We start from the raw sequence: 27,262 nt of genomic DNA, 5'->3' as shown, positions 1-27,262 counted from the left end.
CCAACGTTCTGGAAGGGCATGAATTTCATCGTGGCAAAACTTAGGTATCAAGTGCATTTTGCACCTCAACTAGGGATTTGAACTGGCGTCCTCTAAGGTGATTGCGCAAGGAATGAAACAGGTGATAATCCGACGGCGCAATGTTCGGGGATCATGGCGGATGCAATAGTGTTTCCCATACAAGTAGCATGGGTCAACCTAGCCATGTAGGGCTTAGTGTTGTCCTGTAACAGAGGACCCCTATGCGATTCAGAAGTGCTTTCTTCAGAGTTTTGAGTTTCTCTTGAACACGGCTCAACTGCTGACAGTACACATTTGCATTGATGCTCTGACCTGCTGGTAGCAGTTCCCGATGCACGATGCCGCGTCAAGTCCACCAAACTCATAGGAAGACCTTCTTCTGATGCAGAGCTGGTTTCGACTATTTGGAACCGGTTCATGGGATGCTAACCAATGATGACGGCTCCGTGAAACTTTGTTCAGGACCCATGTCTCATCACATGTCAACACAGTATCCAGAAATGGTTTCTTCCTCAGAAATGTCTTCTTCAGCAAAGAAACACAGGTGTCTGTACGCGTTGCCTTCTGGCCTGGAGTCAAATCATGTTGGATCCATCGACCCAACTTGTAGTGGTTCTCAGGTTGATGGAGGTGCTGCCGAATGGATTCTCCACTCACACTAAATTGTAGTCCCAGTTTCTCATATGTCTGGCCAGTCTTCGCCCCAATTGATGCCTGAAGATCTTCATTTTGTACATGTGTTGGTCTTCCGGCACGTGGTGCATCTTCGAGTGTTTCATCACCGTTCTTAAACTTGTTAAATCACTGCAGCACTGTCCACGTAGTCACGATACCCTCACCAAATGCCTGGCATATCTTCCGTCCCCGCTGCAGCGGTGTTTGACCCAAGTTGAACTCATGCAGCATATACGCCCTTTTGACGCACTGTGAAGGTTCCATGTTCACTCTGTCCTTACGGAAGTTCACGGTGTAACTGAACTGCCACAACCAGGTAGCATGTTGGATATACCCACATCAACAACTGGCCTTCAAGCTATCTCCATTCACATTCAACTCATATTGCGAGGGCCAATTGAACACAGACCTCCACAAAAAGCGACAGAATTTCTTTGTTACTTTTATATATTAAATATTTGTTCGGACAACTATCCGAACAACAAATAATTGTACGCGCATTGAAAACAGAAATTTGGATATTAGAATATCCAAATAATTATAGCATCATTACAAAACAATCGAAAACGGTACCAGTGTTTTTGGAAACTTCCAGTGTCAGCAAAATTCGTGCGACCAATTTGGGGAACATTTTGGGTTATATTCACAAAGCAAGGAACAAAGTCTCGTTCTTTGCTTTGATAAATCTGTTGACTTTTAAACAAAGCAAACAATCAGAAAATGTAGAAAAAAAACAAGCTGAAGAAAGTGATTTCAAAATACAACAATAATGTATCACAATTTAAGATAAAATATTTCGTATATATAAAGAGATGTAAACAAAAATAAGAAGCTATAAACAAACGTACAGTAAATATAAATAAACTGATTTTTAAAAATTTAGTATTTCTGAATGTTTTGTTTGGCTGTTTTAGTATTCAAAGCGTAGAAATTACGTATGGAAACTAAGTATAAAAGGTTGATATATAAAAGGATACTTGTTAGAGGAAATGGAACAGAATAAAAATTCAAAACGTTCACTCAGGTGGAAATAGAAACAAGTTTCTCTTCTTTTGAACATGTCTCTTATACTCAACCGTTTTCTTTGTACTCTACAATTTTCTAAGAACACCTAAACACAGCAGAGAGTTTGTGAAAAATTTATCTATGCTTTCTCCTAGGAACTGCTTTCTGAAGAGCGTTGCGTGCACTGTGTGCTGTATGTGTACTGAAGAGATGATGAGATGGAAGATAACATTCAGCTTCCAACTCATTGCACCACACACACACACATACATACATACATATATATATATATTATATATATATATATATATATATATATATATATATATATATATATATATATATATATATATATATATATATATATGTAAACACGATGTCTGTTCTTCGCTGTTTTCCCAGGTACCAAAAAAATATTTCAGGAAAAGGAACAACGTATCTTCAGCAAAGAAGAGGTGTGTAGTGTATAAGGTCAGATGCAACTGCTTATTGAACAAGGCATTAGTAGAGGGCGAGAACAAGAAAAGAACAAAACCAGATGAGAATGCTCGAAGAGCACTACCAGAACGAACTTAATTAAATCTGTCGAAATTTATATGAAATTTTATATTAAATTTGTTTGATTTAATTAAATACATAATACATATTTGGAACCTACGTATTAAGGGATCTATTTGAATTAGCTATTTTGAGCTGTCACTTTCTATCACTACATATTATATATATATATATATATATATATATATATATATATATATAGATAGATAGATAGATAGATAGATAGATAGATAGATAGATAGATAGATAGATAGATACAGAAAATGCAGATGTAACCAGTGGCCATCTGTTACTATTTCCTACCAAAATGTTTACTATCCTCTTAGAGTATGTGTGTTTTATCTTGACACGCTTCCCGTCTAAAGGATGGATCTGTCTTTAACGCGTTCTTGCCACGCCGCCAGTTCAATACGCTAGAAAACAATGCCAAACGCCACACCATTCGCCAGTCACTGCAACATACTTCAAAATACTTGCTCTTGTGTGGCAACTAAGCACTTCAAATACCCGCCAAACAGCAATGACTTCATTTGATGGGCTGGCTGACAACTGACGTCACCTACACGATAAAGCCAATAAGACGTCTATTGGATTAAAACGTTCACGTGAGCACTAGCAGAAAGTACTTTAAAAGCCAATCAAGTGCACTGGCGGGAAGTGTGCCAAGGTAAAACAAACGTACTCTAGATATTGATCTGTATCAATATCATCTCTCTATAACTTACCGTTCCCGAGATACGGTTCCTTAAATCTCCCGAAATCGAAACTTTTGGGGCCAATATCTCGGGAGCGGTAAGAGTGACGCGAAAGATGTCATCACTTCTTTGATATATTTTTTGATGTTCTATCCAATGGAAGGCTCAAAATTGAAATAAAAATCGCAAATAACCGACAAACACACAGACAGACAATTCAGTAACGAACTTGTTAAATTCGTTGAAATGATGAATTGAAGAAAACAGCACGTGAGGTACAAAAAAGAACAGGAAGTAACAAGGGTGGGAAAAGACGAAAATAGAATAAGAGGAAGAGTTAAAGAAAGGAATGATAAAGACAGATATAACGAAACGGGAAAAATAAAGTTCCGAGATTTACCAACGATGTTACTAGAAATGGAAAACGCTTTCGTATACAGTCAGCGAGAAAGCGTATATGAATGACAAGAACATACCTGTGGAACATTAATGTATAATTGCTTTCGCTCTTCAGAGAAGATGTGCTGAAGTGAGAACAGACAAATCCCACTTTCGTTTCCAGAAACACATCAGTATTTTCTTTTTTTATTCTTCTTTAAAATTTCATTTCGTGTAACATCTTCCAAAACACTAAAATATTGAGTGTTTGGGCAACCACCGCTAGTAGGGGAAAATTCATTCTGAATGAAAACGGAGATACGGATAAAGGTAATATTACAGATACTTGTGGTGGGGCATCAGTAGTGCTTCGTCATGTTCAACGTCCGTCAAATTTTATTTCTAATAAATGGCTTGGGCGATTTCATTTTAAATTGACATGAAGATGGATGACCTATTTAGATTACGAGCTAAAATTAATTGAGGTCGGTTAAATCATTTCCGAGAAACCAACAAATATCTCAGAAATGATATGAAAATAGGAAAGATAACAGAAAATGAAATTTTAACTTCCCACGGTTATGATAAAGGAGATAGTGATGATGAGAAATGAATGAAATGGTGGAATGAAGAAAGTAGGAGGAAACGGGAGAACCCCGACGAAATCCACGCATATGTGTTTGTCTAATACAAAGCTCACTTGCGCGGGTTGGGATAGAAACTAGGACCTCATGCACCAGAGGTGAACGCTTTGCCACTGAGCCACCGTCCTATAAAATTTTCCTATCTACGTTCTGAATGGCAAAAATTTTTATACAGGCAAAAATTTCTTATATCCTTGGAATCAAATGTAGTGCTACACTATAGCGCAGAATTAGCTCTTTTACAGAGTTTAACCTAATACGTTACTAGCATAAATAAATAAACACTAGCATTTAGAATTATCATATTTAAGAAGTTGAAGTAAATATATGATACTGTGAATGAACGAATGTTAATTAAGTAAATAGAAGAAGAAACAAAGAATAAAGAAGGGGAAGCAAAAGAGAAGAGGAAGGATGGGAAGAAGGTAAAAAAAAAAAGACGTAGGAATTGAAAGTTCTTTCTTAAGTATAAGAGTTTAGGTGTAACTACATGAAATGGTAAAAGCGAGAATAAACAAGAACGTTGACATAGTGTACATCTCATAAAGGAGTTTGGTTTGTCACAGTGTACAGAACAGGAAAATTGAATTTTCGCTTTTCTTCTCACCCCCCAGTCTCTACTCAAACATTTTAGCATGGTGAATCAATATTTGAAAATAGAATATATATATATCTTATTAGATGTGTCGTGTAGAATGTAATTTAGTTACATTTTGACGCTGTATTAATAGGATAGATTAGTATTTTGTATCCTTAGCATTATACTAATCCGTTAATCTTAACAGCGCTGCGGGTAGTCTATCAAGCATCCGATAGTAATGTATGAGAAACCGTTTTTTGATTGTCTATATCTTGAGATCGACAAGATGGATCACTCTCATCAAGGAGCTCAACTCCCAACGTTTGGTACACTACATTTTGGCTCTCATAAGAAACATATATGAACCAATAAGTAAGTGTTAGAATAGGAGACGAAATGACAAAGAAGAGTGTACTTGGATGGAGAGTTCGACAGGGGTGCTGTCTCTCGCCTACATTATTTAATATCTTCTAGAAAAGATAGTGAAAAAGATACTAAAATGAAGACAGCATAGGTAGAACGATTAGGTGAATATGGTTTGCAGATGATATGGCGCTTGTTGCAGAATCTGAAAAGAAAATAACATGTTAGAAAACTTGAGAAAGGGCTGTGAAGAATATGACATGAAAATAAATGTTAGAAAGACAAAAACCATGGTAAATGCAGTGAAGGGGTCGGGGTCAAATATAGAAGTAGGAGGGGGGAAAATAGTACAGTTGACTAGTTTTCGATATCTGGTTAGTATTATTAATGACGATATGAAGTGGGAAGGTAAAATAAATGCAAGGATATAAATTACCAAAGAAGTCTTTAGGAAGAAGAAAAAACATAGATACTATTATGTGGGACCTTGAACAGAGTTGAGAAGAACACTCATAAAGAGCTTCGTGTGGAGTATTGTGCTGTATGGGTCAGAAACTTGGGCATTACGCAAAAATAATTAAAAACGACTGGAAGCTTTCGAAATGTGGATGTCGAGAAGAACTGAGAGAATTAGTCGAGCGAGTCGAGCGAAAAATGAATGAGAGGGTGCTAGAAATGGTGGAGGAGAAACTATCAATTTTAGATATTATTGAAAAGAGAATGAGAAATGGGTTTTGACATTGACTAAGAAGGAACTGTATTATGCAGGACGTTTTGGAGCGTATTGTTGTAGAAAAGAAAGAGAGAGGGTGAAGGAAGCTCCAATTAATGGACGATATCAAAAAGAAAAATCGTACGTAAAGACGAACAGGTTAGCGGAATACGGCGGAACATAGAAATAGGGTGGACGGTTCCTGAAAACGTAAACCGCGGTTTCGGTTTGCAACTTAAACCGGTTTGGAACGGTTAACCGAAACCAAACCGAACCGTTTCCAAACCAAACCGTACCGAACCGAACCGTTTCCACACCGAACCGGACTGGTTTGAAGTCCAAACCGATTGATTCGGTTTAAACTACAAACCGAACCGAAACCAGTTAACCGGTTCTTGGAACACCCCTACACAGAAACTTCTGAATTGCAGTAAGTGACCTGCCAATATTGGCAAAATACGTATGATGATGATGATGATGACATTTTACCCAAAATATCTGGTGATCCATCTAGTAGTTCTTGATATTTTGTGTCTCTCCCTTTGGACATGCGGACAGACAGATTAAAATAAATAAGGAAGTTTTTGATAAAGTAAGTACTTAAAAATTAAGTGAAACAGATAACCGAACATAAAAAGAGAAACAAATTAGTGTCTGTAATATGCGAAAAAATGAAGTACAAGATAATAAACAGAACAGGAAAAAGATCAGAAAGAAAAGAAAACAAAGAATTATGAAACAAATTTCAAGGACACAGAGAAGAGAAATAAGAAAACAGAAAGAAACAAAAGAATGCAGAAAAATAAATGAAGAAAAGTGGGAAATATAAAGGAAAAGAAATACGCAACAGAAAAAGATTAAAGTTGGAAAACGCTTGGAGAGACAGATTGAGGATATTTTGTACCGCGAAATAAAGGGATATAAGAAAGAAAGACAGAGAGAAAATACATTAGAATTTCTTTTAACTGTCTTTGATGAGCTACGGATGCAATGTATAAAACGATTTTTCCTTCTTTTTTTCTCGTCACAGAGAGAAGGCGATAGATGTGGGTTAATTGACTGTGGACTGGAAGACTGATGAGAATTGGGTGTTACTGGAGAAAATGAAATCGTCGACAGCTGAACATTCATGAACGAAAATCTTCTTCCTTCGACCACCGTTTCGGATTTTCTTCAATAGATCATGTGCCTGGTCCAAAATAAAGCAAAACTCTTACTGAAAAAAAAGCTTGAATTTGGGAGTGGTTTAATGAAAGATTATTTTTTTTAAAAAAAGTTCTTAAAATGAGGTCATAAGGATTACACCATTCTACTTGCAATATTTTTTAACTTCCGTAAATAGCACAAGACAATAAATAAGAAATTCTATTCAAGACTCTAACTATACATTAATAAGAACTTCTCTTGCAGTTTCGGCAATTTATCATTGACTTTATCACACACATTATCAATTTCGATAATTGATCGCTAACTTTATCATACACATTATTAGTTTCGATAATTGATCACTAACTTCATTACACACATTATCAGTTTCGATAATAGATCGCTAACTTTATCACACACATTATCAGTTTCGATAATAGATCGCTAACTTTATCACACACATTATCAGTTACGATAATTGATCGCTAACTTTATCACACACATTATCAGTTTCGATAATTGATCACTAACTTCATTACACACATTATCAGTTTCGATAATTGATCACTAACTTTATCACACACATTATCAGTTTCGATAATTGATCACTAACTTTATCACACGCATTATCAGTTTCGATAATTGATAACTAACTTTATCAAACACATTATCAGTTTCGATAATTGATCACTATATCACATACGTACATTATCAGTTTCGATAATTGATCGCTAACTTTATCACACACATTATCAGTTTCGATAATTGATCACTGACTTTATCAGACACATTATCAGTTTCGGTAATTTATCACTGACTTTATGACCCACATAATCAGTTTCGATAATTTATCACTGACTTTATCACACTTTATCAAACTAATGATAAATTGGAGAAATTATAGTAAATGTAATTGTTAGTATGTAGTTTGAACATTTGTAGAATTTCGTTAGTTATTTGTGCTCAGTTATAATAAAGGCAAGAAATAAGGGATCGCCGAAGTCTGAGAAAAAGAGTAAACAAGTGAGAACACAAAAGAAAGAAGACGTCACGGTGACAGCAAATGATATTTCAGAGGAAATGGAATTTGATGGAGAACAATAACACGAAATTAATCAGAATTCTAAAAAAGCAATATTATACTAAGTAGTCAGATGTATTTTTGTAGAAGATTGGTAAAGAAGGTCCACATATGCAGTGGAAGCTAGTAAAGCAGTTAAAAAGAAGATGGGAGAGCAGATAGAAGATAAATAAACCATGATCGTGAGAAAGGAAGTTGGTTAATAGTTTAACGTACTTTGTTATCGCCGAGACCATGTGAAACACATACCTACAAATTAACGTGGATCCAATCTACAGAACTTGTCATCGTAAATCGAAGCAAGTCTACCGTATCGCGCAGAAGATGCTTATGCTAATCATATAGCCATATGCATATTCGTGAGAAAAGTTTTAAAGAGGTTGGAAGAATGGCAAAAAGAGTATAGAGAATGAAAGATAGAGGTTTAAAGAAAACAAAACGAAATAGGATGCAATAGAAGAAGGTTAATGAAGTATAGTGATAGGAGGATTAACAGTATAGAAGAAAAATAGAAACGTCTTAACTTAAAATATAAAGTGAAAGAGCATAAGAGAAAAATGGAAGAATTGGTTGCAGAACGGGTTAATAAGAACATAAAAAGAACATAGAGACAGGAAAAGAAGGGAAAGTAGGGAGAGTGAGTAACGAGAGAAACAAGAAAACTAATAGTGTAGGATATAAAACACATAAGAAAACATAATTTAATAAACTACAATATATTAATTACAAGAGAGAAAAGTATTAAAAGGAGAAAATTAAAAAAAAACAATATCTGGTACACAGAATAGTAAAAAAAAGCTGAAACTGTAAAACAAGTTAAGAGGCCTAATCACTGCGAAATTATAATTCCGCTAATTTTTACAGTAATTATGTGATATTTTCCAATAGATAAAAGATAATCGAAATGTATAACAAGAGCGCGCTAGACATTATTATTTTGCATGAGGTACTGTTATCACGAGTCATCTAGTAGCTTCCAGTTTGCAGTCGTTTAGAAACGCGAAAATAAATGCCGATTTTCTAAATGGCTGGAAGTCGAAAGCTGATAAGTCAGTCATGATAACGGTATCTCATGTAAAATCATATTGTCTAGCGAGCTCTTGTTCCACTTTTCGATTATCTTTTATCTATTTATTTGAAGATATTTCATAATTACTATAAACTTAACAGTATTTTAATTTCGCCATGATGAAGTCTTTTAATTTATAGTTTGTGTTTTAGTGAGAATTTAGTATTTATTTCTTCCAGTTATATAAATTCATAGATAGTATGAACAGTGGTGAAGAACTTAAGAATATTGAAATTTACCAAGTTAGTTGTCTATTAATAGTATTTAGAACATCACATTAAATGAAATAATAAAGAAGGAAAATTGAAAATCGCATTTCGTGCGCCAAACTAAAAAAGGAATATGAAACACTATAGTGGAACATAAATGTGGACATAACCAAAGAAGATCTGAAAATATGTGAAGCATTCGAAATGTGAGTATAAAGAAGAAAAATAATATTTGGTAATGGAGTTAGGAACAAACGAGAAAGATTTAAAGTTGGGAAGACTGCAGATGATTAAATATAAAAAGAAACTGGTTAGTATAATCTTTGAAAAAATTGTCTTAAATGTCTATGATAGATGATATGTTTGAAACTAAAGAAGGAAAATAAGATTGAATTTAAGGCATGTTAAAAACATATTATTATTAATGTGAAAGAACAAAGAGACTGACAAATGATTGGAATACATAGAAGAATCTTAATTTGCTGCACACAAGTTGAAATTAATGATAAGAAGATACTTATGAAGAGAATGATGAACAAGATCGTATGAACATTAGCCTGACTAGCTTTTCTTTGTAATTCTACTGTACATTCCCATTAAAAAAATCAAGAAAAACGCTTTTTTTGTAAACCTAAGTATTGATGCTTTATGATAGCCGAAACAGCTATTAACAGAAAACTAATACTGAAGTATGTCTTCACCAAGTTTTGTTATTGTAACACTAGATCGACGACAATATACAGCTTGGTTGAGAGAGCATGATAGCTCAGTGGTAGAGCGCTTATCTCTAGTGCATGGGGCCCTTGGTTAGATCACCAGCCAAGTACGTTTGTCGTGGACAACACTGTGTCCGTAGGTTTTCTCGGGGTGCTCCCGTTTAGTTCCACTTTCTCATTCCACTAATTTTTCCATCATCATTCACTTGGTTTAATCATCCGTCTCCCTTAGTCTAAAGGGCGTACTCGTAGGAAGTTAAACTAAAAGATTTCACTTGATTTTTTTTACAGTTTGGTTATGATATATAATCCTAGATTTCACTTGATTTTTACAGTTTGTTTATGAAATATAACCCTAGATTTCACTTGATTTTTTACAGTTTGGTTATGAGATAAAACCCTAAATTTCACTTGATTTTTTTACAGTTTGGGTATGAGATATAACTCTAGATTTCACTTGATTTTTTTACAGTTTGGTTATGAGATATAACCCTAGATTTTACTTGATTTTTTTACAGTTTGGTTATGAGATAAAACCCTAAATTTCACTTGATTTTTTACAGTTTGGGTATGAGATATAACTCTAGATTTCACTTGATTTTTTTACAGTTTTGTTATGAGATATAACTCTAGATTTCACTTGATTTTTTTACAGTTTGGTTATGAGATATAACTCTCAAAAATTATAATGAGTAGAACTCTTTAAACTTCAATTTTTGTTTACATGTAATATTTTCCACACACATGACGTGATACGGAGCTGAAGAAAGAATAAGTTCGAAGGTAAATTCTAACGCATAGTTTCCGAGAAAAATTTAAGGGAAAAAATTGTTTAAGTCACTACAATTTATATCCTTCATTGCCAATAATAACTTATTGCTTTTACTCCGCTATAAAAGTGTTTATTTAGTTATTCATTGCACATGTAGGTAAATATTCTTAATAAGATTATATTAACAATGCGACACACACTTCTATGTGTAATGTAGATACTTCTAATAGGGACAAGCATACTTCTAAGAGTGACGTAGATTCTCTTAATAGTGACACACATACTTCTAAGAGTGCCCAGCTCGCGCCGTGGACTTTGTGGTGAACAAACACCGTGCTCGTGAGTTTTCTCGGGGTTCTCCCGTTTCCACTTTCTTCATTCCACCATTTCACATATCTCTCATCATTACCGTCTCCTTTAGCCTAGCTGGCATAATCGTGGGACGTAAAACTTAAAAATTTCATTTCATTTCATTTCTAAGACTGACATACTCTTAATAGTTACTCGTACCTTTGAAAGCAACGTAGATATACTCGTAATAGAGACAAACATACTTCTAAGAGTGATGTAGATACTTTTAACAGTGACACAAATACTTCTAAGAGTGACGTAGATTCTTTTAATAGTGACGCACACTTCTAACTAGCGATGGGCAAAACCGGTTTTTTTCTAAAAACCGAAACCCGAAAAACCGACATTTCGGTTTTCTCCCAAACCGGTTCGGTTTTTCACCGAAACCGGTTTCGGTTTTCTCAGAATTGAAATTTTAATTCCCCCCGCCAAAAAAACTAAAATATTAGTGCTACAGTCTATTGTTTTTCACTCCCAAGCAAAATCTTGAATGATGCTGGTGGGTTGGATGGAAATTGAATTGAATCAAATATTGAAAGCAAACCAAAAATTATACTCAACCAGTGATGATTTCAGGTATTGGCCAGTTAGGAAATTTCCTCTTTGTAACTAAGAAACTCCCCTTTGGACATAATTTTAGCAGTACTATTTTTCACTCCCGTATATCGAAATTTCTCCCTCTCCACTCCCCGGGGAAAATTGTCTGGAATCATCACAAGGTCGACTCATATATATACTGTACATTCACTCGTGTCTGATGGGATCTTTACAGAAAACATCAACATGTGTGCACTCCCTTAGGCCTGATGTAGTGAAGCACAGACGTTTCGCCTACACAAATCCATTTTGGGAAGCATGTTTTCCTTTTTTTTCCCCACAGCCAGACTGAAAGCGTAACATGTACGTAAGAGACAGACAGAATGAGAGATGGGGAGAAGTTTGTCATACATGAAAGATCAATAATATGTATGAAAATACGTCAAGTTTGACAAATTAGAACTTTAGTGAATGCAAATCATATTCACAAAAAGAATGAAGAGGAATGGCATTTCCGTATGCATGGCGAGCCTCGCAGACTAACAATGCAGTCCGGAATGACAATCGATAAAATCTACCTTCGGCCTTCCACCAACATTCACTCTACATATATGTTCCTCAGAATTGGTGTTTATAAAATCTTCGTACGACGCGGTGTTTGCCATTACCACAACACTTTTGTGATTTGCAAGAGAACCCTAACAAGAACATTCGAGAACTAGTCAACAAAATAAAGCAAATTCAATTGAATTCTCAAAACAGATTGTTCAACAAACATTCAGATTTAATTACGTTTACTTTCCAGTTGGGCAAGATTTACAATATTCTCTATTAAATAAGCTCTTGCTAAAAAAAAAGCGTACAAATGTAATTATGCATTTAATCTTTAATGACTATTGTCACTAACCTTTTGTGCACTTTTAAGTAGACCGAACGGATGAAAATTACAAATTTCAGCCAATATGGTAACGGCTGGCGTAATGGACAGGACATGCCTTACACAAAATTAGATGGATCCACCTTGACAACAGAGGTGGATCTAGAAGGTAAAGACTGGGGTGCGACCAGAACCCAGACTATGATGGTATATCATTAGTAGGGCCCGGATAATTATGTAGTAAAAACAATGAAAATATGTACATATATATATGCACATAAAATCTCAAAAATATGTAATAAAACCCTTCCAAAAGAGCAAAATATGTAAAATGAAAATGCAAGCATTTTCTATTACGTTTTCTACATTTAATGTGGTAAATACAATATTTATTCAATTGCAATGTTTACTACCTGTTACTTTTCCAGCATGATCTCCGCAACGCTAAGAAACAGAATGAGTTTCAAATTTTCAGTCAGAAAACTTATCTTGTTATCGCGTATAAAAGAGTTTCTATGCACTAAATGGTCGTTTCACTTCACACAAAGTCTCGCTGCATATTTATACTTTCAGAAATCATCCAAAGATCGTTCAACTGTACATTACTGGAGAATTCTAGAACACTGACCCGCCTACCTGTACAACGGATACTAACCTAACCTAACATAGCCTAACCTCTCTAATTTCTAATTAATCTTAATTAACCTTATTTAGGAAGGAATTTTTACGAAAACGTTTTTTTTATGCCATTGTACTTCTAATGGGCGTCCAGCGTTATAGAACCTTCCCGTACATTACACACTCAAAACATTTTAGTAAAAAATATCGTGAAGAACAAAACATTCTCAATCAGTCTTTTCACTATTTCAACAGACGATCTCCGCAACAGTAAGGTACGAAAATGTGTTTCAAATTTTCAAACACAAAACCTCTCCTGTAATCACGCAGCAGAGCTTTGTATTGACTAAACGATCGTTCAACATCACACGAAGTAATTGGTGCATAATTAAATTTACACAAATCAGAAGGTGTGTATTTAATAGCCACGACATCGGATTTAGCTTCACTTAACACTCCAATAATAGCACAGATTGTCTTATAGCCTGTATTTTTCTCCAAAACGAAAGCTATCTTCTTATTCACTGCATCCCCAACTGTCCTTCCACACCTACCAGAGAAGCAATTGTTGAGCGAACAATTTCAAGATTGTCTGAAAGGCTAGATGATTTCTCCAAGGATTCAATAGTACTACTGAGACACGAAAAATTGCTCTGAGTGTAAGCAATATCATGCTTCAACTTCCCGTCATCAAACATTTGTATCGCTATTTCTATGGAAGATGCATCTTTTTAGAATCAAAATGTTGTAACACTTGTTTCACTGCATCAAAGTTCGTAGTATAGTAACACACAGCAGCTTCCCCACCTCGTTAGTACCGGCTGAGGAGGAAGAGGTAGTTCAGGAAACAGTTCTTTAAATTTCTCAACTCTACTGGAAGTATCTTTGTATTTGAAATTAATGCATCCACATGTGAAAATCTAGAACGAACAAATTCTGCAACACGATGATATGCGTGGGCAAGACAAGTTAGATGCAACAGCTTCGGATACAATACTTGCATAGCTTCTGCAGCTTTGCACATGTACAGTGCTGCATCAGTAACTAGAAGGAAGACATTGTTATGCTTGATACCATCAGGCCACAAAAGTCCCATAGCATCATTAAAGAGTTTTGCAATGGCTTGATGGTTGCATCGCGGCAACAAATCACTAGTTAACTAGGCTTGCTGACTTCATTATCTTTCAACAAACCTCTTACAACATTACAAACATGTCGCCCTTCTACATCAGTTGTTTCGTCAAATGACATCCAAATAGGACCATCACCGATTTCCCCACGAATAGAGTTCATTGTTTCCACATATAAATCAGACACGTAATGCTTTCTGATTGTAGATTCATTTGAAACTGTTTCGTGTGTGTATTGTTGCAGAAATTCACGAAGTACTGTATTGTTTAGTTTCCAAATAGGGATATGAGCACATACCATAGCACGGCACAGATCACTTGAAAACTGAGACTTCCGTGGTCCTGGACTACTTTGAGCTTGAAATTCAGTTACTAGCAACTGTTTTTGTGGTTTAGGTTTTGAAGCTCGGGTCTGATGGCGTGATGTGGATATGTGTTGCACAACTTGGGAACGTTGAGCGCATGAGACACCCTTCTCACAAACCTAGCAACAAAGCACTTTTCCATCGGTGGAAAAATGCTAAAATTCTTACGTATTGACAATTGGGTTTTGTCCTTTGGCATCTTGGAAGCAGGATTTGCTGACAGCACAGGAGATTAAATATTCAATAAAATAGCCCACACTTTCCCTACGGCATGCGTTGTGGCGGCAGGCGCTTCACTTTTGTCAATTAAGAGTTCAGTGTTACCAATTGCGTGAATGCAAACTTTCCCATCTGATTTAATATTTTGCTCCGAAGGAAAATATTAGTGGGGCGAGTTTGCGACAACAACACGATAGGCAATCGTAAAACCGCGTCGCGATAGTAATTCTATTGAATTATTAATCTCACGTAAGGATGTGAGCGCTACTACGGCAACCGGGAGTGTACGATTGCTAATCAAATCAGGTTGTGTCCAACTCTCCCTACCAATCCGCCAAACTACGCTTCAATACTATTTTAAAAGGGTGTAATGCAGTGAAACAATAAATAAATAAATAAATAAATAAAAATTAAAAGTTAAAAATAAAGCAAACACTTTAAATTCAAAGAGAGGTGAGTGTATTCTTCTTTTGAAAGTCTATTGTTGAACAGTTTTTGTATGAAAAATTCGTATAAAACATGAAAATACCAAGAAATATGTAAAATTATGTGCTCATGAGTAAAATATGTAATTATATGTACATAAGTGTAAAATATGTAAATATATGTACTTTCAAATGGGAGTTTTTAGGCACTATGGGTCACAAAGGATATTATTACATTGATTTGGTATAAAAATTTAACCCCTACAAAAATATGTAATTAAATAATTATCCGCGCCCTAATTATTAGTATACTATAAACTTTCAAAAAAAAGTAATATTTTCAATTATTTTTATCACTCAAAAACTGAAGGGGCCTAGGCTCCGCTTGTCGCGAGTTAGATCCTCCTCTGTCTGACTAAGTAAAAATCTGTTAGTATATTTCAAGAAAGAACAAGATTCTTGCACCGTCTTTCATGATCATCATCATCATCAAGTTTTACATTGAATTTATGGTGATACAAAATAATTATTAACTTTCTGAGGATTGGAAAAAAAATGAAATCTTTGAGTGTATAAATAATTACGTAGATGGATATCTTCTTTCAGCAAAATTATTTATATATTATGTTTTAATTGTAACAATCAATGTTATATTGAACATTTATAACGTACGAGATTTGTACTCAATTAAGGAAATGAGAATGAAACTTATTTCTCTCTAACGGAATTCAAGAAAAGTTAGAGGTTCTAAATTCAACCTGTTTATATCATCATCATAATAGGTATTCTGCCTTTATTGGTAGGTCACTTGCCGCAGCTGAGAAGCTTCCATGCTCCACGGTCTTCCGCTAACCTCTTTGTCTTCGCGTATGATCTTTCTGTTTTAATATCATCCATTAATTGTAGTCTCCTTCGTCCCCTCCCTCTCTTTCCCGCCACCATACCCTCTATGACGTCCCTCATGATACAATCTCTTCTTAGGCAATGACCCAACCAATTTCTCTTCCTCTTCCTAATAATATCTAAAAGTGTTCTTTTCTCACCCACCATTTCTAACACTCTCTCATTCGTTTTCCGCTCGACCCTTTCCATTCCAACCCTATCTTTGTTAGAACTCCCAGCAACAATTCCCAATTCACGCGGTCCTGTTTATATATGTGCCCTATATGAAAGAAGTCCTGATTGATTGACAAACTTATCAACGCCCAGACCAAATCACTGAAGCTAGAAACTTTGAAATTTCCACAGTGCCATGAATTTGTTATATAAAGTACCACTAAGAAAAGGATTTTTTGGCAATTCGACAAGGCAGGAAGAGAAAGAAGAAGTGGTAATTATCATGTTAAAATGTCCATTTCTCGGAATCCCTTAAAATTAGAGACATTAATTTTGGTGATTGGACTTTCGATCTAAAATAAACACGGGATATTTCAGGGAACGAAACAATGAGAAAACCTACGGACACGGTGTTGTCCATCACAAGTTTACTTTGCGGGAAATTGAATCAGGGACTCCACGCAACAGAGATAAGTGTTCTACCATTAAACCACCATGCTTCTTGATTTTAATTTAGAAAAAGTATGCATGAGGTGTCACAACAACTCCAATCAGCGCTCAAAGGAATAATAACAAAACTTAGTGATATATATAAATGGACCTAGGTATTTTACTTGAAGATATGAAACCTCAATTGACGTTACGAAATATACATATGCATTTATGTATGCGTGTGTGTGCGCATGTTCTCCACTACAGCATAACTTTGCAACGCCTACAGCAATTCAAGCAAACTTGATACATGTATTATTCACAACTTGGGAAAGAATACTGTGGTAGTAAGAGCCCCCTAGCGTATACAGATGGGAAGTTGAAGAGGTAACCTTTAAGGATGGTTAAAATGATTTATATTAGTGTCGAATTCACACCGGTAATTTCTGGATCACTTAGATAAATAGTTAAACTAGACAAGTTGTTTAAGTCCAAGTTTTTAGCCCTCATCGTCATCGTAGGTGAGAAGGAGTGAAAAATAAATTATTTCAGTGTCGAATTCATAGCTTTTGCGGTTAGAAAAACGGCTGACCCATTTGAAACACTCCTTGGAACATATTATTATTCACATCACTTTAAATTGTCACTTCGATTAAATTTCGTATACTATGCAGGTAGTGTGTTTCAAACTTTATGTCAAAAGTATAGTATCTTATGGATTTCTATTCTCACAGTTTTATTGAAATACGTATTATACGGGGGAGTAGATTCAACTATTTCCCATACACATTATCATCCCCGTGCGAATAACAGGCATTTTAGCTAGTAAAGAATATAGCATTGAAACACGTTGCAGATTAAGTTTAAAGATTCCATAATTTTGAATTCTACTAGTAAAATTGAATATCAGCACCAAAAGATAGGAAACTAAGTTTTGCAAATGTCAAAAATAATTATTAAGGAAAAAATGAAATATAAATCAGCGACGTAACATAAAATAATAGAAAACATCGATTACATAGGCTAATCTTCAGATCTCCTACATCATTTTTGAAAAAGAGTTGCACTGAACAATATGAATTGTTTGTTTGTCTATAAAAATAAAACTTCCTTTTTAGCAGCTTGGTTAGAAGAGATTGGACCTACAGCTTAAAGTGCAATACAAAGCAAGCACTATAATGTGTGGAAATATCAACGATCTCTCACAGGGAGTCAAAACGTCGATCTTATGTACCAAAGACGAGCGCACTGGTCACTAGACCGGCTGGGAGGACAAAATAGTCTGTCCTTATACCTATCTCACTAGTTAAACGGATAGTTTTTGATTTTGCTTATTTTTTAATGATTTTACTGACCTGAAGTTTATTAAGAAAATGTATGGTGTACAGGATTAGGTAATGTTTGTAGTTTGATGTAATTTCTTAAGAAGATTTCGCGTTTAAGAAGATTTCGCGTTTATAATCAATAATATCTTATATATAAGCAAAACTTTCTACCCTACCTTTCAGGCTATTTTTCTTATGACAGCATGGATTATGTTTAAAATAGTTATATCACATTCACATCCTCAATTAGTATAAAATGAGCAGTTAAGATTTCTCCAAGAGTAGGAACTTTTACCATTGACATGAACGAAAGTTATTTAATTTAAGTACAGTATTGTTAACATTATATATAATGGAGATTGATTTTAAAAGAAGCAACGGGCATTTTGATTAGACTAGATTGGAAGAAGAAACTAGCAATTCCAATATAATTGAAATACAAATTTAGTTCAAAGAAAACCGAAAAAATAGCTCCTCACATACGTAAATAATACGGCTAAAGAGCAAAGGTGGTATAAATACTGAAAATCTTTAACCATAAAGAACATATGTAGCCTCTTGAAAAAATGTCAAAGCATCGACCTAACTGTTGCCACAATGCGACCTGAAAGTCTGAGAGAAATGAAATAAAATACAAATAAATTCTGGTATGGACATATTTCGTTTGTATTTGAAAGCACATGTTTCCTTGATCAATGCACTAGTTTGCTCGTTTCTCCAGTTTCGTTCCAGTCACTTTTAACTAGTGTAGGAATTTGTACCCATGTTTTGCACATTCCTCTAACTTCGTTCCAACCACTTTAAGTAATATAGGAATTTGTTTCTATGTGTTTACGTTACACCAATTTCGTTCTAATCACTTTAAGTATTGTACGAATTTATACCCATGTTTTAAACGTTCCTCCAATTTCGTTCCAATCACTTTATAGTAATATAGGAATTTGTATTCATGTTTTAAACGTTCCTCCAACTTCGTTCCAATCACTTTAGAGTAATATAGGAATTTGTATTCATGCTTTGCACGTTCCTCCAATTTCGTTCCAATCCCTTTATAGTAATATAGGAATTTGTATTCATGTTTTAAACGTTCCTTCAATTTCGTTCCAATCACTTTAGAGTAATATAAGCATTTGTATTCATGTTTGAAACGTTCCTCCAACGTTGTTCCAATCACTTAAAGTAATATAGAAATTTGTACCCATGTTTTCTGTATATTCGAAACGATTTGAGATATCATATTTCATCTGTAATTTGCTTTATGATCTTAACGTTTTGTAAAGACCATCCATGTGATTAGATATGTTAGTTATTCAAGAACTTCTTCGAAATAAACCTTCGAAAACATTTCAAATATTGAATAGCTTATAACTTTTCGTTCCTATTCATTCGAAATACGTCATATCACGATCATAGTATTGGACATTAAGGTACTTTACAAATGCACCATCCCATCCATCTTACTTTAATTGATAACCGGTTTTTTTTCAAAACTCGATAGAGCAAATGTTGAGAAACGGAGATATGCTTTTTCTGGTAGGCTTTTTATGCTACCAATCTAGCTGTGAAATCAAAATTGACAAATCTCGAAATGTGCCATGTGTAAAGAATACTAAATTATGAACGTTTTGTCAGAACTCGATACAGGTTATCTACAATAAGAACAAAAGTGCAATTCCTGTAAAAAAAAAAAAAAGGATGTTTTGTGCTCTATCGAGTTTTGAAAAAAAAACGCTCCTTAATTATTTGTATTCTAGAAGCTTCATAAATTTGAAAGTTTGTGATACTGTAATGTCTTTAGTTTCTAACAATAAATAATAAATATGGAATTGTAGCTGTTCGTTTCATAAGTAGATTTGAAATACGTAGACTAATTATAAGTGTTGTAGTGCTTTTTTAAAAAGCACAAATTTATATTGTGTTGGAAACGCTATTAATCTAGTGTTATTGCAGAGTTTGTGGGACAGTTTCCTCCTGGCGATATTTCATCGAAGGAAAGTTCGTTATGTATTATTTGAAGATAAATGGTCCACCCTGCATATTCATTAGTTTTACTTACTACCTGGCCAAAAAAAAAAAAAAAAAAAACGCTTCAGCCATTAAATAAACAAATTGATATACACGTTAGGTAACATGTTAAGAACAACCACAAATTACTAAAGGCTGTTTTTGCAACAACTTACAAACCTAGATAGAAAGGGAAAAAAGATATTTTTATTTCAAAATTTCATACAAACTCTCACAAGATCGGTAATCAAGATTGTAAGGTTCATTGAAGAGAGAATTATTAATTGTGAGCTAAAGACACTAAAAGCGTCTATCGGAACAATGTGATTCATTACTCCATCATTATTTTAACGCAAGTGATCAATTACAAGGCTAGCGTTAAACGATGACAGAATAGATAGCTGCTCATTATTTTCTCATTCAAATTTTGTTGGAAAATACAGTTGGCTGAACGCCAAATGTTGACATTTTCTTTTATACCTTTCCATGTGTTAAATCCTACGGATAAAATTGATAGGCACATACAAGTGATAACGAGTAAATGTTCACATAATTATTTATTTTATTACTTTCATTCGATTTTGTAGAACAAATCAATCACGTGGATAGTACATATCGTACGGGTATTTAACTCTTTCGTTTTGACCTAATTTCACTCTAGAGACGTTGGTGAGCTGAGTGCATGTCAGATATTATATCATTCTTACCTCTGGTACATGCAGTCCCTGGTTCGATCCCTGACGAAGTAAGTTTGTAGTGGACAACAACATATCTGTTAGTTTCCTCAGGGTACTTCCGTTTTCTCCAACATTCTCATTCCACTAATTTTTAAATGATCATTCACTTGCTCTATCGCTGTCTCCCTTAGGCTAATGAAAGTAGCGAACCTAAACAAAACCCTTGCCTAGAGTGTTTGCCAACCACAAAACGCCACTTGGGTCTACCAGAGGCCCCATGCACCAGAGGTGAGTGTTCTACTGCTGAGCTACCGCGATCCTCTGGAAGTGGTTTTAAATAAGATAAATATATATATATATATATATATATATATATATATATATATATATATATATATATATATATATATATATATATATATATATATATCTATATAGATAGATAGATAGATAGATAGATAGAATTTATACGGTTTACCCAACATTGTTAGGGTCGTCAAGTCTAGGAGGCTTAGGTGGGCAGGTCACGTAGCTAGAATGAAAGAAAGTAGAAACGCTTTCAAAGTCTTGACTGAAAGACCAATCGGAAAACGACCATTAGGAAGACCTAGGCGCAGATGGGAGGACAATATTAAGATGGATCTCTCCGAGATAGGAATACAAAGTAGAAACTTGATCCAATTAGCTAAGGATAGAAGTCAGTGGAGAGCTTTTGTGAACGCGGCATTGAATCTCCGGGTTCCATTGGCCATAGAGTTAGTTAGTTAGTTAATATATATATATATATATATATATATATATATATATATATATATATATATATATATATATATATATATATATCGTATTCTGTGTAAGAAGTTCTATTACTAACAAAGCGGGTGCAAGTCAGTTCTGTATCTTCTAACAAAATGAAACCTGTAACATCTAGGTCGTACATAAGATCGCACGGAAAGAATAAGAATATAAAACCGAAATTTGAAAGTTCCAGAAATTGTTTGACTATAAAAACGGCTATCATCTTCCCTTTAGAAGTGAAGTTTTTAGAAACGTAGAACTACATACTTCCTTATTTTAAATTAAGATCTTTCTCACCAAATTTCACACCCTCAATTTAAGGAAATGATCACATTAGGTATTTCTACGTAAAAAAAAAAAAAAAAAAAAAACTAGAAATTTTCATATTAAAGAAATTATACCTTCTTTCCCTCAATTAGAAACCAAATTAACGAAAACACTGAAACGTGTATTATCATATTTTCAATTAAACATTAATTATAGTATTTCGCACTTCCAATTCGAGGGGATTCTCACGTTCTGTGCCTAATGAATTTAATATCGGAAATGTAGAAATTTTAAACTTTCTCCCTTTAAATGCGGTATTTTAGAAAATCTTCAAGCACGTGTTTGATTTGATTTGATTTAAGGTTTATCATTCCTTTCAGCAGCTAGGCTATATGGGACGTGAACCTACAGCTTAATGAGATTTGAACCATATGAATTCACCCGAGAATCGAACCCGGTTTCTACACGCCTAAAGAGTGTTCGCAACTGCTTAGCCATAAGGAAGCTCAAACACGTGTTTGTAGGTAGTTCAGTTATTAGGTTAGAAGTGTTATAAAAATATTACAGTGTGAATATTACATATTTGTTAGAAGAGAAAAAGGAAAGACAATTTGGTCTAGTTTGTTGATAAAGAGAATAAGTTTGAATCAAGGATGTTATAAATTAGAGGATCTGCTTACACAACAAAATTTTAAGTCATAGTTTCACCACAGTTTCGCCACCCCCAACTTTTCTGCCCATTCTACTTAATATCTCAGTGTTTTGAGCCAACATTCATGGCGGAAACTAAAGCAGCCAAACAGATGATAGCGGAAACGAGAGTAGCCAATCAGATGATGGTGGAAACGAAATTAGCCAATCAGATGATAGGGGAAACGAAAGTAGCCAATCAGGTGATGGCGGAAACGAAAGTAGCCGATCAGATGATGGCAGAAACGAATGTAGCCAATCAGATGATGACGGAAAGGAGAGTAGCCAATCAAACGTGCCGATGCTCGGTTCTTTTGGTTTCATTGAGATAATAGGATGAAGATACAGATGGGTCGATCCTCAGTTTTATAACATTCTTGGTTTGAAAGATGCCACAGAATGTCAGATATTTAGTTGTTACAAAGATAGTACAGGAAACGGACGAAGATCTGTTAAATGTGAAGTTCATACGTAAACTTAGAGAGAGAAAACTATTTATATGGAAACTTCTTGTTGGGTTATAATTAAGGGTAAAAGGGTACCTTAGTAGGCGACGTGTTAAGCCGTTACATTACTATGTGTTATTGGTGTTCTACCCGGTAAGTAGATGAAATAAAGTTGTAACCATAGCAGCAGCGTTATTAATACGATAGGAATAAACTTATGAGGTCCCATTCAGAATCGTTTTTAGCTTGTATTAGGAGTTACTAACGTGTGATGCTATCTTTCGTATTGTGCAGTAACCTGAAATCATCTATACTACTGCTGTATTGTGTAAAAATCTTTTAAAAAAATGGACAGTTTGATTCATTTCTTAATTACTTTAAATTCATTAAAATTATTAATTCAGCTATACAAAACTTTTAATATTGAGTGTACACTCTCAGGCGAACTTGTGTAAACCATCATATTCACTTCGTCATTGTAAATTAACCAATAAATGTAAGAATACTGTTCTTTTCCTCCACATAGCATTCCTTTCCGCAGTGCAAGTGTTCCCTAAATGCATGAACGCTAGCATCAATGTCCCCTTTGGACAAAACTACAGAAGACACGTCCCAACGTAGTAGTCGTGATGAATTTCTTAACAAATGTAACATCGAAGAAGAGAACAGCAACTCAATTGGAGACCAACTTCCCTCCAGGCACTTGGATCTTAGGCGAAGAAGTTTAACGTCACAGAAGCGATCCATAATAAGTTTCCTGACTATCATCCAGAGATTGAGAGCAAGTCACTTGACAATTCCACTCATTGCCCCAGGAAGGTTCGACGTGATTCCAATCCAGACATCAGTCTAATCTGTGTTTATCAATTTCCATCCAGAAAGTGAGAAGACATAGAGGAGAATCCGTTCGTTTTCCTGGAAGATGATAACGTCAGGAGACGAGGAATATTGAAGCTAGTGCTTATTCCTATTGTTTTATTAAACTTATCTTTCCTCCCTGTTTTACCTTCCACTTAACTAGTCATCTTTGCTGATCGAAATCTCTTGAGTTTAATTTATGCTAAACATAACCTCCTGTTTTATAAGTGTGTGTGAGACATCAGTTTTCCTCCCCTTTACATTCATCTCTTAAAGATTTTTACAATAAATTAGCTTTAAGTTAGTATCTAAATCTGAGCTAATAGAATTGATGTTTGCACAGGTGCTTGCTAAAGAACACACCTCCACAATATTTAGCAACACTTTGGTAAAATTAACAACGATGTATATCTGAAAAAGACCTGTCACAACTTTTCCGCAAGATTATCTAAAGCAAAATAAAAGAGAATTACAGGCTGTCGTGTGACTTTACAGAAAATATCGCAATAACCCTTCAAAATTGAAGAATCTGAAGACAAAGAACTAAAATACAATTGTTGCTTTGTAGGAAAAACTTCGACATTATGTATTTCAAAACTTTTAACAATTCTACCTAAGGACGCGATGTAGTTGGCAGAATTAGACCACATTTCACGCTGTTCTTCCAGTTGACTTAATGATATGTACAGCATGTAGTTAATGAATAACACAGCCAATTAACTTTATTGTCCAACAAGACTTATTTAACTATGGATACAGAGAAATGTTTAGTAGGATTGTGAATTCTGCATACATTTTTGGATCGAAAATAATCAAATTTTGAAAAGAAAGTATAACCAAGTTAAAAACAAATAATTTTATAATTCAGTAAATACTCACCTCCAGACCCAGTTGATCGTAATGGTTTTGCAACTCTGGACCTACCACCTCTAAGAGTTGGCGACGTTCCTCGGTGAAATCTGTAACAAAGAAGAAAAGAATAATAATCATAAATACAAGTTCTGAATCGTACAACGCATGAAATACATAAACACATTCTTAAAGTTGAAAGGTATTATGCACAAAAAGACAAAGTGATCTTGCTCATAATTATATATTTGCGTTCGCTCTGCAAATATCTGAACAGTACGTACTAGTAAAGCTACAATTAATAGGTTTATTAAGATCATGACAGAACAAATTTAACAGGAACGCCCTGCTAACGTTACTAAAATAGTTTCCAACCGGGGAATGTGAACGATCAAGAGGGTAAAAGCTAGTAAGAAATAGTGGCGAAGAGTGATAGTTTCAACAGGGTAGGCCCAATGTTCTACTAGTACCACCACCACCACCACCACTACTACTACTACTACTACTACTACTACCACCACTACTACTACTACTACTACTACTACTACTACTACTACTACTACTACTACTAATAATAATAATAATAATAATAATAATAATAATAATAATAATAAAATGAAACAGATTAGACATAAATATTTTACTACAGAAACACAAGAAGACAAATTCACATAAATTTAACGTAATTGTAGTCCATCGACAGCACTTATTCGATCTCGAATCTCAATTTTCATAATGAAATTCACGTATGTGACTCATAGCTGATCTTAATTCGCCGTAATGCAGTTTAATTGTTTTAATTGGGCGTGATCGGGTGGGGAAGATGGATTATCACATTATCTGTGCTTAACAAGAAACATGTATTGTTTAAGTCTACTTGTACTGAAACAAACTCTGCTTGTAAAATTTAGTCTTTAATTATATTGTTCAAAACAGATGACAAGCATTAAATCAAGTCATTTTGTGTGTCACTTAGCTAATTTCCCTTTAAAAGCAGAATCATACTTACATATTTTTTCATACGCTGCTCTTCATATGTCAATAACCCCAAATAATTTTTAGTATCAATGCATGCAGAGCTCTCTTGCCTCTGTTTGTTCTATTTTCAACACAGGCGTTGGTCTTTGTTCCTTAATAACACATTAATTTTCAAAAGACCACTGACATAGAAGATTCTTTAATAGGAATTATATTATGTTCCTATTCTCCACTTACTGACATTTTTTCTCATTCACTTTTGCAAATGTAAGAAAATAAATGTCACTCACAATATCTCAAAAACTTATAGGGCTTTATGCAGAGTTGTTTTGACGTATGTTTAACGTCATACTAAAGGCCTGACTACTGTAGGAAACATATGTTAGTCGAATTTTTCAGTATGGCACTGATCATGCGTCAGAACGATTCTGCATAAGGCCCACACGCTGTACTCAATTCTAGTGTGAACTCTACGAGTCTGATTTCGTACAGGTTTGCGCCAACGTAACGGAATAAAGGGCCAGTTTGCGATAATAGGCGTAGCGTCTTTAGAATTGCTTGTTCCATCTTTTGTGTTGCGTTAGAGTCCGCAAAATTAAGCAAAGTTGGTACGGAATGGGGTCCTACGTTCCTTTGCACTTTATTTGTTTGACATATCGAATCGAAATCTGTTTCGAGAGAAACGCTTTATGTAGAAACAAAAGTCGATTAGCGCTGAGGCCGGTCTCTTTCGCAGGTTATTACCAACACGTTCTCTCGCGGGATTTTCTGAGTAGCTTGGCGGTAGTTCTACCGCCGCCTGAGACACTGCTCGGTGAGCCTCCCAGCAGTGGTGCTAACCACGACTTCTTTAACAAACAATATTTTTTTTTAACTTAGAAAACTACCATACATTCTGTGCAAGAAAAGTGAATTAATTATTAATTATACTTTCTGAAAGTAAATGGGTAAGCCAAGTCTCAGGGCCTCTTACGTGTTCGCCACTGGTAACAAATGAACTATATTCATAATATACATAAATAAAAATGGATGTAGTGATGTTTATTAGCTAATCCTGATCCTGCCTAGACAGCTGCACTAATTTTCATGAGCTTTTGTACATGAGTGGACCTTGGCTCAAATTAAGTATATATGACATTTTCGGCCAGGTAAAGAGGGAGAAAGGATGAAGGAATAACACACGTAAAAATGTGTTTGATAGCTCTCTTTAAATCACTGAATTGATTTTGAATATTTTTGGGACATCAGTGGATCTCGGTACACATTTTTGTTCAGGCGGAAGAAGGGGATGAGATAACGAAATGCAAAAATAATCAAAAACGACATATTAGTGCCCAATCCATAGTTTTAGGTCCACAGAAATAAATAGCAACACTCTTGTTGCCATTTAAGTCCAAATTCACCCCTCATGTGTATTCTAAGAGGAAGAAAAGGTTCCATAAACCTATTCTCCCTAATAATAGATAATAATTTTATTTCTTTTGTTTTTAATCGTAGGCAGAGAGCTATGAATATGTAAGTTTGGCTTCAATCATTCCAGTCCTGGCTGGATCCAAGAATCGATCCCAACCGATACCATTTTGGCTCTATTTGGTAGGTTTGATGAAAGCTGGTGTTCAAATAGAAATAGGAGATAAATCTCACACTCTCTTTCCTACACAAACGAAAAGTTTTAATCGGTATTGGTTGGGGGCTGGCGCATAAACTAGATATGCCATTATCTCACACTTCCTCTT

The 27,262-nt window shown here is 34.8% G+C and overlaps 1 protein-coding gene across 2 annotated transcripts in view; it reads right to left on the bottom strand.

Moving 5' to 3' along the window:
- LOC145686678 (NACHT domain- and WD repeat-containing protein 1) overlaps nucleotides 1-27,262 on the bottom strand; it is a 1,466,154-nt gene that overhangs the window by 702,560 nt on the left and 736,332 nt on the right. For both annotated transcript variants that reach the window (XM_081760197.1, XM_081760198.1), the window contains one exon: nucleotides 24,579-24,658. In XM_081760197.1, the coding sequence (XP_081616323.1) occupies nucleotides 24,579-24,658 (80 nt within the window). The remainder of the gene's footprint in view (nucleotides 1-24,578; nucleotides 24,659-27,262) is intronic.

Source organism: Thermobia domestica, chromosome 5 (genome assembly GCF_964235325.1).
Source record: "Thermobia domestica chromosome 5, izTheDome1.hap1.1, whole genome shotgun sequence".
Taxonomy (NCBI): domain Eukaryota; kingdom Metazoa; phylum Arthropoda; class Insecta; order Zygentoma; family Lepismatidae; genus Thermobia; species Thermobia domestica.
Note: the sequence above shows the minus strand (reverse complement) of the source record. Positions and strands in the feature narration are given on the sequence as shown.